Source organism: Spermophilus citellus, assembly GCF_964194105.1.
Source record: "Spermophilus citellus genome assembly, chromosome: 7".
NCBI classification, from domain to species: Eukaryota; Metazoa; Chordata; class Mammalia; order Rodentia; family Sciuridae; genus Spermophilus; species Spermophilus citellus.
In genome coordinates this window covers 104,313,883-104,331,576 of record NC_138188.1, presented here as the reverse complement: position 1 = coordinate 104,331,576, position 17,694 = coordinate 104,313,883, and the positions used below count along the sequence as shown (strand labels likewise).

At 40.7% G+C, this 17,694-nt stretch overlaps 1 protein-coding gene across 10 annotated transcripts in view; it reads right to left on the bottom strand.

Moving 5' to 3' along the window:
• Positions 1-1,620: 1,620 nt before the first annotated feature.
• PLA1A (phospholipase A1 member A) overlaps positions 1,621-17,694 on the bottom strand; it is a 46,348-nt gene continuing 30,274 nt past the window's right edge. For 8 of the 10 annotated variants that reach the window (XR_014023006.1, XM_081301740.1, XM_081301735.1 and 5 more), the window contains 2 exons: positions 15,833-15,997; positions 1,621-15,194 (listed from right to left, as the gene is read on the bottom strand). Coding sequence is in view for 9 of the 10 variants with exons in the window: in XM_081301740.1 (XP_081157866.1) it covers positions 15,110-15,194; positions 15,833-15,997 (250 nt within the window). In the remaining variant the exon portion in view is untranslated. The remainder of the gene's footprint in view (positions 15,195-15,832; positions 15,998-17,694) is intronic. The other 2 variants (XM_081301739.1, XM_081301741.1) reach the window with 1 other exon arrangement.

Below are 17,694 nucleotides of genomic sequence, written 5' to 3'. Positions count from 1 at the left end.
TCTTACTGCTGAGGAGTTTCTCTAAGTGATTGTAACAATTTACATTCCCTCTAACAGGGTATAAGAGTTCCAGTTGCTTCTTATCCTTCCCAAGTTGTCATTGTCATCACCCCCCCAACCCCCATTTGAACCATTTGGGCATATGTAGTAGTATAACATTATTGTTCCTATTTTCATTTCCCTGATGAAAAATGAAATCAAATACCTTTTCTTTTCTTTTCTTGGCTATACGGATATCTTCTATGGTGAAGTCTCTATTCTAGGTTTTTGTCCGTATCTCAATTTATTTGCTGTTTCATATTGTCCTAAAGAAATTCTTTAAACAATCAGGTTAAAAGTCCTTTGTTGTTGTTGTTGTTGTTTTTCAAATATATTCTCCTATCTTGTGACCCTTTTTCCCCTTCTAAATGATATATTTTTAAAAATTTGTTCTAATTAGTTATACATGACAGTAGAATACATTTTGACACATTGTATACAAATGGAGCACAACATATTCCTCTGGCTACCCATGGTGCAGAGTCACACCGGTAGTGTAGTCATACATGTATATAGTCATACATGTATATAGTGTAGTCATACATGTTTTTTTAAATGATATCTTTTGATAGATATAAGTTTTTTATTTCATTGTAGTAAGTTTTCAGTCTTTTCCTCTGATCAGTGCTTTTTGTGTCATGTTCAAGGAACTTCTCTTCTCCTGAGGATATTCTTCTATATTACCCTTTAGATGTTTTATCGTTTTACATTTCACAGTGAGGCTACAATCAACCTGGATTTGATTTTTTGTTATTATGAAGTAAAAGTTCAGAATACATTATTTTCCATATGGATATCCACTTGACTGAGCAAGACTTATTTAGATTATTATCCTTTATTCCTATTAGTTTTGAGTGTCCCCTTTGTCATAAATCGAATGCCCCTATATCTGTCAGTCTCTTTCTGCATCACCTATTCTGTTCCATTGGTCTATTTTTCTGTCTTTTGACAATACACCTTGTTGCAGTTATCATAGCTTTATAAAGAACTTTCTTATCTTTGAACATTGTTCCTCTTCAAGTCTTAGTTATCCCTGTTCTTTCCATTTGCATTTCTATTTAAATTTTAGAATCAGCTTGTCAATTTTGAAAAAAATCTTTCCTGGAATTTTTATTAGAATTTTATTTTCACTATGGATCAAGTTGGTGAAGAGTTGATATCTTTATATTGATTTTTCAATTGATGAATGTAGTTTAGCATATTTTGATATTCTTTCTTTCTGCTCAATAATTTTTTCCATGTAGATGTCATTGCAGGTTGACTTTAAATTTATTTCTAGGAGTTTGATAAATTTGATGTGGTTATAAATGTATCATACTTCATAATCATTTATTACTGCTTTATATAAATACTACTGATTTTTGTATCTTTAACTTTCATCCAGTGATCTTGATAAGTTAACTATTAGTTCTAATCATTAATCCATATAGTTTTAGGATTTTCCATAGATATAATTATCTCATCTATAAATAATTATAGTTTTATTTCTTCATTCCTGACCTATAGTTTCCTTCTCTTCCTTCCTCTCCTCCTCATCTCCTCTTTATTCTCCCCTTCCTCCTCCTCTTCCTCCTCCTCCTCCTCCTCCTCCTCCTCCTCCTCCTCCTCCTCCTCCTCCTCCTCCTCCTCATTCTTTTGATTCCTTGTTGTGCTGAGTAGGACCTTCAGTACAGGGAAGAATAGCAAGAGTGATAGAAGACAACTTTGTCTCATACTTGATCTCAGGGAAAATGTTTTCAATACTTTACCATTAATACAATGTATGCTATTAGGTGTTTATAATACTTTTATCAAATTAAATAAGTTTTCTTTGTTCTGAATTTGCTAACTTTTAAATCATAAATGAGTATTGAATTCTATCAGATTATTTTCTGCATTTATTGAGATTATCTTCTTCATTCTGCTAATGTTGTGAGTTACATTAATAGATAAACAAATGTTAAAAAATCCCTTGTATTCCTAGAACAAACCCAACTTATTCCTGAAATAAATTCATCTTTATTATAATATACTATCCTTTTATGTATTTCTGGACTTGGTTTGAAAATATTTTGTTTAGGATTTTTGCATCTATGTATTTTGTGGAATGATTAAGTTTGAGTGTCATAGTATGTGGTTTTATAAGATGAGTCAAGAACTCCTCTCCCCACCTCCAACACTCACACTTCTCTTTTTTTCTTCCCTCAATTTTCTAGAAGAGATCTTTAAATCAAAACATACTTTTTGAGTCCCACCCCACTTGCCTTAACTTCTGCTCCCCCTGTCTTATTCTCTCAGTTGCTTACACCCAAATCTTGGAGTCTTTTCATCAGTCCTATCAGTTCTATCTTGAAAATATATCCTGAATTCAACTTAACTCTCTCCATTGCCATCACTAGTTTCAAGCCACCACTACTTCATAACTAGAGTACCTGCAAAAGACACATAACTGGTCTGATCTCTCCTGTCCCTTCTCCCCATAATCTCTTCTACACATACAGAGCAAAGTGGTAGGATTCTAAATGTGTTCACTGTAAATAAAATAAATGAACACATGTAAGAGCTCATCATTTCTACCTCAAAAGCACAAATGATTGCCTATTACACTTAGAATAAAATTCAAACTTACCATGTAGTATTAGTTAGCATTGGCTTCCTTAAGAGCACAAAGATTTATCATTTCTCTCTTTCTCAAAGTGTACTAAGAGTCTGTGTGACTATTAAGGGTAATTGTGCTTCATGCTTCAACTCTGATTCAGCTGACCATCAGGCTCTGTCCTCTCAAGGAAGAAACAGCTTGACATCCTCATGTTGGCTTTTCTCTACTTTGGCCTGGAAGTGGCGGAGTTATTTCTGCCCAGAATCAGTCACATGGACCCACTTAATAATCAGCTTTGGGCTTTGTATATTAAAGGGGTTGGAAATGTGGGGAATTCTGTGGAAAGTTTGAAGAGTTATGCTACATCTAAGCCCAAAGCCCTACCTGCCTGTCCCTCTAGCCATAGCTCATTCTGCTCGTTCTCTCTCATCTTTTTGGTGTTCCTCAGGAATACCCACCACCTTAAAATACTAAAATTGTAGTTGTTCTTTGTCTTGAAGGCTTTTTGCTCATACCTCTTCTTGGCTGGCTTCTTCTCATCCAGTTCTCAGCTCAGACATCCCCAGTCCAGCTAAGATGCCCACATCACCTCACCGTCACATTGTCCTGCTGCCCTGTTTAGACTTCAGAGCTCTATTCTCTCTTTCCCCTCCTTTTAGGATTCTAGTTGTGTGCTTTGTAGAACTCAGGTGTCTCTATGACTCCTGTGTTCTTTTCTCATTTTTTCCTAAAATTATTTTGTGTGTTTATTCTGTTTCTTCCATGCACATTTTATAATAGAAGGCCTCTATCAGTCTTTAGATATTCAACAGCTCTCTTGTCAACCCTTCAGGGAGAGTAAATGAAGAAATAACAAACAACGGAACATACTGTTCCCTGTAAATTGGGCCTCAACCTGAGTGTGGTGCCTTTCTCCCACCTGGAGGATCCTCAAGGCAGGTGTCCTTAGACACCTGTAGTATATATAGAAATTCCATAGGATTAGACTTCTCTCCCCCCCACCCTTTTCTTTTTCTTTTTAAGGATCAGACCTTATATAGTAGAAGTGGTGCTTCTACCTAACAGCATATGGAAGGCAAAAGTCATTTGGATTTCAATAAAGTTTTTGGTAAATTTGTGAGTTCTAAAAATTAACTGCAATACTATCTTTATATATTTGGAAAATAGTATCACATATAGGTACAAAGCATTTTATTTAGTCTACAGAAATGCTTGATATGATATGGATTTGTGGACCTCACATAATAACTGCACTATAGGCCCACTTATCTGAAAAGAAAATCTATGTATTTTAACTTAATACTTTCAGTAATAAAATCTGATAATCCATCAGATTTGCTCCAAGGAAAGGACAGTAAATATTCTTTTTATCTTGTAACTATATACTGAATATCTCCTGCTGCCAAATGCTACACTGGAGACTAACTACATACTTCACTAGGTGAATCATCCCCAGTCTCTGCCCTCATGATCTCAAAATCTAGACAAGGAGATGAATGACTTATAGACCCCCCAGCCACTACTCTCCCCACCAAGGCCTTATTAAGTCAAGCTCCTGGGGCCTGGCTCCCCTGAGGATTAATCTTTCTCAGAAGACTCTTCAGCCTCTTGTTTAACTGGCCATCCATCCATGGGCTCATAAATAACTCAGGATAAAGCTGGCTCCCTGACACATGCAACCGTGAGCCCTGCCAGTAGGTTGGGGAAAGCCTGGCAGGCGTGGCTGAACCACTACCTGAACTACAGCTCAGCAGAAGGTGTTACTCCTGCTGAGATAAGGAAGTGTTTGTGGAGAAACCGACTGTGATCTGTGGGATAGATGATTCTGAGTGGCCAGCTGTGGCATCCAAGCTCTAATCAAAAGGCAGTAGAGAAGGAGCAGGCAGTTGGTGCACTCAATGCAGTGCTTACGGGCGGGTATCTGGCAGAATGTGGCTGTGTTGGAAATATTCATGTTCTGAGGGGCTTGAGTAGGGAGAACAAAGCCAAGAGGCAATGGAAATGGTCAGTGGTCCTGTGTGTGCCTAGGTCTGGAACCAAGTGATGTCAATGGGAACAATGAGGCAAAACCCCATGAGAGACCCTGGGGAGAAGAATTGCTGGGGGCGCGGGAAGCAGAGCCCATCTCAGTAGTTCTGCACCTTCCCTCCATATTCTTGACATCCTGGGTTCCTGCAGACTCCCACACAAATCTTAAGGACTAAAATGTGAGCAATGTTGTCAGCAGTCTCACTTTCAATTGTCACTAAATTAAAAAGCTGACATGTCTCCTACTCAGAAATTTACCTGACGATCTTGAGACTTTATTTTACTTCTGGTTCACTTCACTGATATGATCCTTTCCAAAAGTGTTCTCTCTTACACAGCATACTGTTGCCACTGTCACAAGATCACTCCTCTTAGTTGGGTGAGCCCAGGACACACTCAATACACAAATAAAATTAACTCAGTCTATAAACTGAACCTTTGTTCAAGGGCCTGGAACTGCCCTTTGCCCTCTGTCCTGAAATCCTTTTCATCCCTCAAGGTTAGTGCAAATGTCCCTACCTTCCCCCACTCCCCACCCTCCACTCCACTCATGTCAGCATTGACTGATTCCCTGCAGGACTCCGCGGGCCCCAGGGACCCCCTTCTTCAGCTGGCAGTCTCCAGGATCCCTCTCTAGGCACCCAAGTGCTGGGAGGCTCTGTTGCTGTGGTCCCAGCACCTCACATAGTGTCAAGGGTGGCATCTAGTTGGTAATTGTTAGATGTCAGTTTAACTAGCGTTAGTGGAATGATTCACGTACCCTTTAAAGATGGGGAAGGTTAACACCTGGGATTTCAGAAACCTTTAGTTCCACTTTCCAGTTTTCTTTTGCCTTGCTCCCCTAGTCAAGCTAGGACCATTTCTCCTGGACTCTCAGTCACTAAGGAAGGAGGTTTTTCTGAATGGTTTCTTGAGGACCTGCCAAGTTGCTCAGGCCTGATGCCCACCCCTGCCAACCATCACCTGCCTATAGGCAGCGTGGCCTTCTCATCTCCCTCTAGTGTCTGAGAGGAAAATTACTATCCTCTTTTGTTTTCTTTTCTCTGAATTTAGTTTCCTGGAATCTGATTTCTCTCTATTCACTAATCTTCTGTTTTCTCTCATTCCCCCCATCATACTGAGAAACTGATGTGACTCCATTTTTGAAAATAAATAACAGCAGCTTCTACCTCAAGGCCTGTCCTAAGGAAGGGGGCGTGACCCTTGTCCTTGGAAAAACCCACAGAGCCTTTCTAGGCAGATAACCACCCTGCTGAGTTGTTTGTCTGCAAATAACAGGAGAGATCTGTAGAGCCAGGTGTCCCTGACTCAGTCAGGCTAGGTGAGGACCCATAGCAACCCCCTAGCAACCACCAATCAGCATGAAACAGGGAAAATACCTGGGATGCCAGATGAGCCCCCAGTAGTTTATTCTGGTTGATAACATGTTGAGAAACCATGTAGTTTAGCACATACACCCCTCGTGGCTTAAACCAATCAGTTCAAAGGAATCCCCCTCTTGTACTAACCAATTACCCCTAACCAACTTGTTCCCACCAATGAATGTGCTAATCAGTGTTAAGAGTTGTTGTTTGACTTTCCCATGGTATGGAATGATTTGCTGTGTGATGTTGTGATGCATAGAGTATCCCCCAAAAAACCTATAAAATCTCACTAGACAAAGGACCAGGACTCATTCCCTGGAACCATTGCTTCGGGAACGGTTGTGAGTCCAGGCTTGAGCTTGCAATAAAGACTCTTGTGTGCTTGCATCAGATTCAGTTCCTAGAGGTCTATTGGGGTCCCATGAATCTGGCATTACAATACTACCTAAACTAACAACTATTTTTTCTTCAAAAAAAATATTTTTAAACTCTCTCACTGTACTTGATCTAACCTAGTAAATCCACTTTAATATTTGAGAAGACCTCCAATTTTCATGTGTGTGCAGGCTCATGATTCCAGCTCCTGACCTGGGTCATCTGGCCCCACTAGAGAAGCATCTCTGCTTGGGATCCCAGATATCAGAGCTGCCTGTGGCCCTCGAGACCCCAGGAGCCAGGGAGGAGACATGGAAGTCTCTTCTTTGCTCTCTGTGGTCAGCATTCATTGCCCCCATTCCTGATTTCTCTGTAACCAACACATACTTCTATGTTTGCAGGAATCCCAATGTGATTATTCATTTAGATCAGTGATCTCAACCCCAGCTATATATTAAAATAAACTGGGAGACAAAGCAAGATATCCATGAAAGTTAATCATTGTTGAAGTTGATGATACATAGGAATTCATTATGCTATCTTTCTAATTTTATGTGTGTTTGAAATTTTCCATAATAAAAAGATTAAAAGTAAATATCTAAAAGCATATAAATATATCAGTAAATGCATGCACATGCACACACATTTAAAAAAAATACCAAGTTAAGACAGAATTCCAGGAAGCTGGGGCTTGGAATCTAAGGGATTCTGAGGGTTGAGATGTTTATATGGGGATAGAAAAATAATTGAGCTGATAATTGTAACTGTCTCTGGACTGTGAGCTTCTGATGAAATGCCAGGTGACGACTGCCCCTGATTCCTGATTTGGATAACTGACCAAACTCCCCTACGGTCAATGTTAAAATGGACTCACACCAGAGTCTTTATATGCTGGTGTATTTTAAGGTACATTGTAAACCACTACCACTGGCACATATAGCTCTTGTTACTATTTTTCTGCTCATGTGTGAGCTTCCAAAGGGAAAAGTCCTTGTCTTTTATTTTGTATTTACAGTCTCAGCACCTAGCATGTGGCCAGACACCTTGCCATTACAGGCAATATCTGTTAAATGAAAGCTTTATGTTTTTCTTTTTTTAAAGGCCATGGGGTGATGTGAGTAAGCATCAGGTTAGGATGTTCTATCAACAAGGAAACAGGGTCACAGATACAAAGCTCTGTAGTCAGACCATGTGGATTCAAATTTCAGCTCTGCTACTTGGCTTTGTTTCATTTTCTAGTCACTTGAACTGCTCTGTATCTTCGCTTGCTGGTATGTAAGATAGCAAAATCAAACACAAACAAAATGATAACAACAAAACAGTAATGAGCAAAAGTAAACTTATCACATGAGGCTATAAAAATGCAATGGATCTGTAGCTATGGCTTTGTCTATGTCTATAAAAGCATTTAAAACTACGCTTTGCACACAATAAGACTCCAATGGATCATAGTCATTTTTTTTTATAGAGAGAGGAGGGAGAGAGAGAATTTTTGATATTTATTTATTTTAGTTTTCGGCGGACACAACATCTTTGTTTGTATGTGGTGCTGAGGATCGAACCCGGGCCGCACGCATGCCAGGCGAGCACGCTACCGCTTGAGCCACATCCTCAGCCCAATTATAGTCATTTTTAAGAGGGTTTTCATCAGAACAGTGCCTGGCATGTAGTAGGCACACAGCAATTCCCTTAATCTTTCTGGGCCGCAGCTTCCTTTCCCAACACTCTGTGGGTCCATGATTAGTCTACACGTTTTATTTGAAGAGCATGATAAAAATCACAACAAAGGTTTGTCAAATGAGTGACTAAATATGATGGTTTTGTGATTGCTTGTCTCCAGTTTTACCTATTTCTCTGTACTCTCCAGATAAGAAATATGGCTGAGAACAAGTTCTGGATAGAACTTTGGGTAGAGTCAAAGGGACTGATCTCAGGATTGGGGAGACAGACTATTACTTCTCTCACAGGAAGGATGAGTGAGCACTGGGAATTTTAAAGTTGGAAAGGATGATGATGACAAGAGAGAAGGAACATTTTAGCTGAGGCCTTCTGACCCCAGCACTGCAGAGTGGGGACTCTACCTGTTGGGCTGCCCTTCCCTGGATATTTGCCTAGATATCCTTCCACGTCTCCACCCTTCAGTTACATCCAAAATAATAATCTCTTTACTGGCTTAGGCCTGAGTAGGTGTCAGAGAACAAGAGTTTCAAGGCAGCAGCAGAAGAGTAAGTGAATTATTTTCTTCCAAATAAACACCATCCTTTGTTTGTCTTCAAAAAGTGATCACATGTCAAAAGGAATCAAAGTCATCAAAAGTGACTAGAAGTGCAGTGTAATATAAAAGGAAGGCTGGCTGTGCTCTTCTCTGGTGGCTGTTGGACTCTGGGCAATTCCCTTAATCTTTCTGGGCCGAGGCTTCCTTTCCCAACACTCTGTGGGTCCATGATTAGTCTATATGTTTTATTTGAAGAACATGATAAAAATCATAGAAGATCAACTCTGCTGTGGTTAAAAACTTCCTTTTGGGAAAGAGTAAGAGAGAAATCAAGAAAAATTATCTTGGTTTCTGGCCACAGAAATTCTTGGAGTCTAGGTTAGTAGTCAAGGTAGTCCCTATTCTAAGGACATTAGGGGGATTCAGTGAAAATCTTGGCAAGTAAAACAATGGACCAGAGAGGGGGGAAAAAACTGTAGGAAAAGAGACCAGTACAGAGATTGGAGCCCAAATCCAGAACCTTACAGAGAGGAAGAGACGAATCTCAGGAACATTTGAAGAAACTGAGAGACAGTGTCTAAAAGTAAATCAGATATTTGGGGGGAAAGATGGAAATGGCTTTTTTCTTTAAATAATTAGCACTGTGACATTCTGAGTCTGAGATGACTCAGGATTCAAGCCTGAATGATTAGGTGATGACGTGGCTATTACACAAGGAGAAGAAGAACAACTTAGGGGAAGATCTTGATTTGGTTTGGGATGGATTGAGCTTGGGCTGTTATCAGGACACTAGATGGACACATAAAGCAAGCAGTTATGATTTCATAGCTGAGGGGTGAAAATCGAGGGTCAGAGAGGACTTAAGGTCCTTCATAGGAGCATGGAAGAACTAGGACACTGGGGTGTTCTCATCACCCCCAAACTTTCCTCAAAGGGAAAGAAGACAGCCTTTTCTAGGGTGGAGGAAAGGCTGTGATGGTCATCACAGGGTCTGAGCTGTGTCTGAGAGTGAGGTCAGGGTATGTTTCAGATTGGGGAAAAGCATATACATCACTTTCAAAGTATTGAGCTTTGAAAGGGACTACTCAGCAAAGGAGGTCAGGGGCTCATTGAAAATTCAGCAATTAAGGAAATTTTATGTTTTAATAGAATATCTTTTATTTACCACCGTGATTTCTTCCTATAGAGACTTACAATGTTGAAATGCAACACTGGCAAGTGAGATTTTAAAGATTAATAAGTGAAGACCATTCTAGAAACATAGAAAAGACATCAACTGATCCTTTAAAGTAAAGACTCTCTTATGCCTGAACTCCTTTCGATGCCTTTGTTTCCATGATTAAGATTACTCTCTTTAATCCAATTCAAGTGGCTTTTCTTGCATCCTTCCTATGAGAAAGAGAAAATAGCTCTGCTTCTAAGCTCCTTATATCTCACCCTGAAAGCCTGACATGGATGCAATAAGCTATTGACCATTACTGAAATGCACCATAAGTATTGACTGAAATGACATCAGGACACAGTACTGGGAAGTGGGCAGGGGAGAGCAAAATCGTGGAGGAGACATAGACCATAGTATGTTTTAGGTAACTACAGTCTTCAGCACCTTGGAGAAAAATGGAAGATAATTTTAGTTAGAGTGGGTTCAGGCTGAAGAGATCTTCATTTAGATAAGACATTTTGGTTGCAAGTACTTGATGACGACTTGAGCAGGCTGAGCTGTCTAACACAGTAGTGACAGCCCAGGCTCCCAAGTCTGACCATCCTGGCACAAATCCTGATTTTCATCCAGTGCTAGCTGCATGTCATGGGCAAGTTACTTAATTTTTATGTTCTTCAGTTTTTTAATATATAAAATGAAGTACTGCATAGAATTACTGGGAGTATTACATAAAATAATTTAGGTAAAGTGATTGGAACCCTCCCTGGCACATACTAAATGCTCAGAAAATTTTATTATTTTTTGATAATGATAATTTGATGAAGCAAAGGGGGATTCATTATAAGGACACAGGGCTGTCTTAGGGAATCCAAGGTTAGAACTGCCACTAAGTTTCAATTTGGGACTAGACCAGGGAAATAGAAAGGCATCAGGGAACCCAACATCATCTTTCTGTTTCTCTCAGGAGACCTTTAACATGTTTCTCTTTCCTTACATATCAGCCTTCCCTGTTTTTAAATTCTATATTATATGGGGAATTATAACTACCCTCAGCTCTCAAGTTCATATAAGAATTCCAATTACCTGAAGAGAAGGACTGGTTGCCTTAGTCACAATTTCAAGTTTACAAGAGAAATATAACTGATCAAGCTCAAGTGTCCACTGCTAGTCCAATCAACTAAGGCTAAGGACAAGATCCTACAGTAGACCCATCCTAGACAGGGGTCAGTTCTCAGAGAAAGGATGATCTTTGAGCTCAAAAGACACCCCAAAATGTTTTGGCCTCTCCTAGAGCACTCTAAACTTCTGTCCTGAGGAATATGATTTTTAGACAATGGTCTTCCTCTAGGAATTCCAAAGGAGGAGGCCTATTAAACCACCACTAGGGGCTCAGATTTTAGTGAGAAAATTAGTGCATTCTATATCTCCGATTTTATTGAGGGTTATTTTAGGGGAAATTCCATTCCAAATTTGTCTCCTGAAACAGGTATTTGAGTCCAGAAGTGAAAAATAAGTAATTTGTATGTAGCAGAATAACATTTGTCTTATTAACCAATTACCTTTTCCCCAGAACTCTCTGTGATCCCATGACACTACCATTTTGGGGCAGTAGGCCATGAAGAATTTTTTGCCTTTTGACAAATCAAAAGTGAAAATAAGAGTCAAGTCATAAGCTTGGCTTTTTCTATTTTAAAAATGGTGGGAAAATATCCAATCAAGGAAGAAAATATTAATTTAGAGTGAACAGTAATGAAATAGAATCTAGAAAACCAAAAGTTGCTTCTTAGAAAAGATCGACAAAATTTCAGCTGGATTTCCTTTGTGGAAGCTGCCCGCCCTGCTCTTCAGAAGCAGCCTCCTCACTGTTTACCACCCCACAGTACCTAGGTGACCTCAAAGCTGTAAGACATAGCTGGAAGGTCTTTCCTCTGTCCGTTCTCATCATCAGACATCAAAAGATGTCAGGAAGCCACTTTCTTCCTCGTCAATGTGCCCTAGGCCTCCAGTGCCCCACATGTTGAGAAAGATGGTCCCAAAATGCAAATGGAGATGGGCTTCCTCCCACCTGTCACAGTGCTGTACCTGTGGGGACCAAACTCTCCCAGTCTCTAGTGTAGAAAGGGCTAAAAAGCCTTAATTATGGTTTGCTTAAAAATCAAGTGGTGCTTGACACTGGAAGACCCCAGAATCTGAACATCGGATGAAACACTTGCACCCCTCCCAAAGGCCCTACAATCTTGATTTTTATTCATCCTTTGTTTTGGTGGGGGAGCAGGTACTGAGGATTTACCTCAGGGGCACTTGACCATTGAGCCACCTCCCTCCCCAGCCCTATTGTTTTTGTATTTTATTTAGAGTCAGGGTCTCACTGAGTTGCTTAGCATCTCGCTTTTTGCTGAAACTGGCTTTGAACTTGCGATCCTCCTGTCTCAGCCTCTCAAGCCGCTGGGATTACAGACATACACTACTGCGCCTGGCTGATTTTTTCATCCTTTACAACTGTCTTCCTTAGCCAACTGAAGCTTTGTCTGGATCTAGACTCAGTTACACTACACAAGTTTGACTGGACTGTCCAGCACATCTGGGCATTAATAGTGGCTGTGTCTCACCCGGCTGCAGGACTGGCTTCCTGGACATGTACCTGTGCCATTACACTGGGCCCTACATTTTGAAGGGCCCACAGTTTGTTTCCTAATGTGCTATCATCATCTTGAATTCTTAATTTTTTTTATTTTTTATTTTTATTTTTTGCAAAGAGCACAGATCTTCATTTTTCAGTTCTCTCTGAAAATCATGTAGCCAGTCCTGGAGGCTTCCATTGTTGGAAGCTTCCTGTTCCATGGGTTTAAGGTGTATTGTTCCTGAGCTTGGTTTGAGGAATGGTTAATCACCTACTCTAGAGCCAGACAGCTCATATTTGAATCCTGGTTCTTTTGTTACTAGTCCTATTATCTTGATAGATCTTCAGGCTCAGTTTTTCTCTCTGTAAAGTGGGGGTACTAATTGCATGTTTCTCATAGGCTTGTGGAAGGATAAAATTTTAGCATATGTGAAACACTCAAATACCTGGAGCATAATAGAAAGCAATATCAGCTGTTCTTATTGTGTGGCTTTCCAGGGTCAAGTTGCTTTGCAGTTTCAGCAGGTGTCTTGTAGTTGGTGGTGAATCTGAATTTTGACTGAATTATTTCTGTCAAATAAATAATAAATAATAATATAATAAATAAATAATAGTCTCTGCTCATGAAAATGTCTTAGCAGAGTCCTGTGAGCAATGTGGGTGTGGAGAGCCATCCAAACTCTGCCTTTGGCCTACCATGGAGCAGAGTTACGATTAGCTTCCTACTATTCCTAACCCCACAATCATCCTACCTACTCAAGTCAGGTTTCCTATAGTGAAGGCATGTACTCTGCACAAGTTAACTGTTAGTGGCACACAGACCCACCATTAAATAACATTAAACCCCACAGTGAGAAATCTTGCATGTTTCATTTTCTTTTAATCCACTGTTTACAAATAGAAGAAAATCTCATTCATTGTGGATAAATTTGTAACATCTCTTGTACTTGCCAACCTTCCCTTTATAATTAGGGGGAAAAAATAGTCCTGGGGCTTAGAGCCTTTGGCAGACCACAATATTTAGTTGGAATTTTAAACATTGTCGTGTTCTCATTGTATTTATTTCTAGGGTTAATTTATAAGGGAAGCTGGTTTTTTTTCCATTTAAGGTAATAATCTAACATTTCTTATGGGGAGCAAAATAACATGTGAGTGGATTTAGTGCTGCTTTAAAATAAGAAGATATTAATGAAGAAACACCCCCAGCTATGCCCAAAAGCAAAATGGAAAGTATGAAGTCAGTGAAAAGCAGGTCAGGTCATTTTAACCTCAGTTAGTGTCAACATCATGGGACATAATTTTGATCACAAAAGGGTAATATGATTTATCCACACTTGAAAGAAAAGCAACAAGCAGCAAGGAAAATGAAGGAGGAGAGTTTTTTTGGTTTTGAAAAAATAAAAAATTCCGAGCCTACGTATTGGGGAACATGTGGGTTCTTCAGATGTGTCATCGTCTATTGGCTGTGACCATGCAGATAATTAAGCCTGTGGGCTAATAGTCACATTGCATCACCTGGCCATCTGCTTATTTCCACAGCTTGGAAAGGCAGAAGCTCTGGCTTCAGCTGCCCTGGGTGAGTGGCCCAGGGGAGTAACTAGAGCCTGCTGCTTACGTCATTCTGCCCAACTTTGGTGTGGAGAGAGAATCAACAAGTCAGCAGTTTCCTTTTAAACAGTATTTATTTCAGTTTTTAAAATATAAAGAGAAGAATCTAGGAGGAATGGTGGTGAAGGTGAATATCATATGTGTTTCCCAAACATTTTTAACCCACCCTACCCATCCCCACCCATCTTTGTCCTGATGTTTGCCCTGGACCTGTTTGGGCCACACTGAGGTGTATTTTGTCTTCTGGCTTCCAGCTGAGGGTCATTCAATGGGTAGGATGAGCAAGAGGATGAAGGAGCCAGAAAAGTGATGTCAGGAATCGCTTCCTCCCCGGAGGACTGGCTGTTCCCAGCCCCCTCTGCTTCTAGGCTCAGGTGCTCTCTCCTTGCATCTTCAGGCCCCAGGTCTCAGCAGCCCCCATGCCACTAGCCCCAGACAACTGCTTCCCCACAACGGATTATTGAAAACAGTACTTTTAATTTGAGCTCACCATCTGGTTTTGTTTGTTTATTTTATTTTTATTTTTTTGATGGATTGTGACTGGTAACAAGGTTATTTACAAAGATCAAAATCCTCCAAACCTTCCAGGGACCCAAAGGAGGCACCGGGATGGTCAGTGGCGCCCTCCCCATCCCCACTCTTCATCCCCTCTTTTGTTCCAACTAATTTTCAGTTGCTACCTTAATATAGAGAATTCAATATCTACTGTCTTCTCCAATCCCATAGACTATAAATCATTTTTTTCTACATAAGGGAATTTCCATTCCAATAAAATATTTAAATGATTCAGAAATTCCATGATGTTTTATTTAAAAAAAAAACTTCTCTGTTTCAATGGCATCCTAAGTATAGATGCCCAAGGATGTGAGGCAATTGCAGTTACGTAGGAATAGGGAAGCTGAAATGGCATCCACGTGAGCTTTTCAGATCGGCAATGGGGACCAAGTTCTGAAAAATGAGTCATCTCCCCTCCACAGAAACTAATTATGAGGAATATAATCAAGAATTTGACCTTCCTTGTTAGTAGCAATAGTCTAGCGTATGTTGCATACACATATACATGTCCCTCACCATATTTTCCTCAAAAAAAGTCCAGGGAGGTGTCCTACCCACGTTTATGCTATCCACAGGCTATTTTCAGGTCATGAAAAACAGACACACTTGCTTGTAAGTTCACTGGCTCAGGCAGACAGACTGTGTTTTTACTGCAAGAAAAGAGCAACAGGAGGCAGTTTCTTGGTTGGTGAAGAAAGAGGGCTGTCAATTATTTGTCTCTGTGTTCCCATGATGTCCAGTGACAGGAGTCTACAGTCTTCTACAATAGAGCCTATCCTTGCCCTCCAAGTGTCCAGGGGTGGTAATACAAATAATATAAATGCCTGCTAGAGGAAGGGGAAAGGGAATGTGGATTCCAGATCCATAGCCATGACTGTACCAGAGACACACTTGAAATGGAGGCTAAGAAGGACGAAATAGGCAATGAGAAAATGTTGCTCCAATAAAACCTTACATGGATACCAAACACATTAAGCAGATAAAGGAGAGTTTCTTATATTGAAGTGGGGGTGGAGAATCAAACCCCTCCTCCTTTTATTGCTTCTTATGCCACCCTCCTTGTCATCCTTCCTAACATCCCCAACCCTAGAGGTCCCACTAGGGAGCTTCAGGAAAACCCTGGGTTTTTGTCCTCTCTGCTGCTAAAATGGTAAATACCATGGCAAAATTGAATGTCAACAAGCAATGCACCTAAGGGAGGGGTGGTTGCTTGGTGTGTTTGTGTGTGTGTGTGTGTGTGTGTGTGTGTGTGTGTGTGTCTGGGGTGGGGTTGGGTATGGGGGCTCACCTGTCATTGACGGGCAGAGGAGCCATGCAGAACTTCCCAACGATGGTACTCTTGTTTTTATTCCAAACATGGCTGGAAGCCTGAAACTTTAATTTCACTTGTTTTATCTGGCACTGTGGCTCAGGGTGGGCTATGACTCCTTTTCCCCGGAGTTGCTGTCCAGGTCTAGGGGCAGGGAAAGGGAAAGTGAATGTCTATGGAACTTTCTGCTTCGCTTCCTCTTTGGTTGTGATAGGACTTTGCTGATCACACTGGCTGGTTGTCATGCATAGAGGGACTAGCTCCTTGAAGGTGGGAACCATGGTCCTTTGTATTACTTCATCAGCCCCTCTACCCACACATTTTCAGTCTTGACCGTGACTCAAGAAATACTTCTTGATTTTTGAGAATAAAAGAGTAGACCCTGTGGCAAAATAGTAGCTCTTAGAATTTCATATCTGGAAAAATGTCTCTCACTCTTGGATTCACAAGTAAAGGAGAGCTTTACTTTAAGATGCAACTATTTGAAAATAGAAACCCTCTTTTAGGGCCCCTGAGTTCAAAGAATATAGTGTAAGGGTACTCTGCATTAAGCCAGGTATGAATGTACGGATGGAAAAACAATAATTACAACCACAAAATAGGTCTTAAAGTCAGACAGAGCTGGGGTGGACCCCAGGTTTTGTCTCTTCTAAGCTGTCTGGCTTTGGACAAGTGACCTAACCTAGCAAGGTAGCTCTGGATTCACACAGTCCTAAGTATAAATCCCAGCTTCCCTATGGGCCACCATGAGCTTGAACCACAGTGTTCAGAACAGTCGGACTTCCACCTAGAAGGCCCAGAGTGAAAATGCCCAGGTCTCTCTTAATCCACTCTTTTGGCCTGTCCCTCAGTTTCCCCATCAGTGTACAAGATGCAGGCACCACCTCATCAGTGACAAAGTTGAGGAAGGAGAATGAGACAAAGATGCAGGCAGATTATGAAGTGCCCAGCCTGGTGGAGTGCTTCAAAAAGGGCTGTGGGACCTTAGATAAAGGCCAGAGATGGTAAGATCCAAGTGTGGAAGAAGAGGCCTTCCATGAAAGTCATCAAATTTGGAACAAGGCTCAGCCCTTCCAGAAGAGTCCTGAGGGTATGATGTTGGGGAGTCAGGGAGAAGGACAGCAAGGACTGCACCAGGCTAGAGGGAAAGAACTTGCCTCCTGGGCCTAGTCTGGTCTGCCCACCCTTTCTGTTCCTCCCTGGGCTCTGGGGCAGAAAGAAGGAAAGAAGGGCCATGGTCCCTTCCACACCATGTAGCAGGGTGGGACCTTCCTCACCAGCCCCATTTCTCTTTCCTTGGCAGTGATGACATATCTTTTGGGTGTAGCTTTTAGTCTGAGGTTAAGCATATAGTTTGTTTTTTCCTTTTGAGGGAAGATACTGTATAACTGTTTAAAAATTCCCTACTCTTCAAAGTGTTTTGAAATACGTTAGAGGAAAAATAAGATTGTTCTTTTTAAGAAACTGCTCAGATTGAGGAGCTTACAAAATAGAAGGAATATGAAAGATGCTTTATGTGAGTAATTTGGGAACTTGACTCCGGTAAATTATACAATTCAAAGTTAATGTTGGTGTTGCTCAAAGCTAAAGAATGTAGGAAAAAGAACATACTTTCTCCTTGGAAGCCCCATCCCCAATTTTTTATCTTAAAGATTAAAAATTCAAAAAATTGAAGGTAGAAGCTAACATGTTCTGGTGGCCATCTTCAAAATTCATGTAAGTCTTTTTGGGAGGAGGCACTAACCCGTGGATGTCCATTAGACTCTCTCATGGAGCTTTGGCTGTGTGGTTCATCTGGGGTGAACTTTGGTGGGGTGGACCCCATTTTTAAAGTTCTCCAG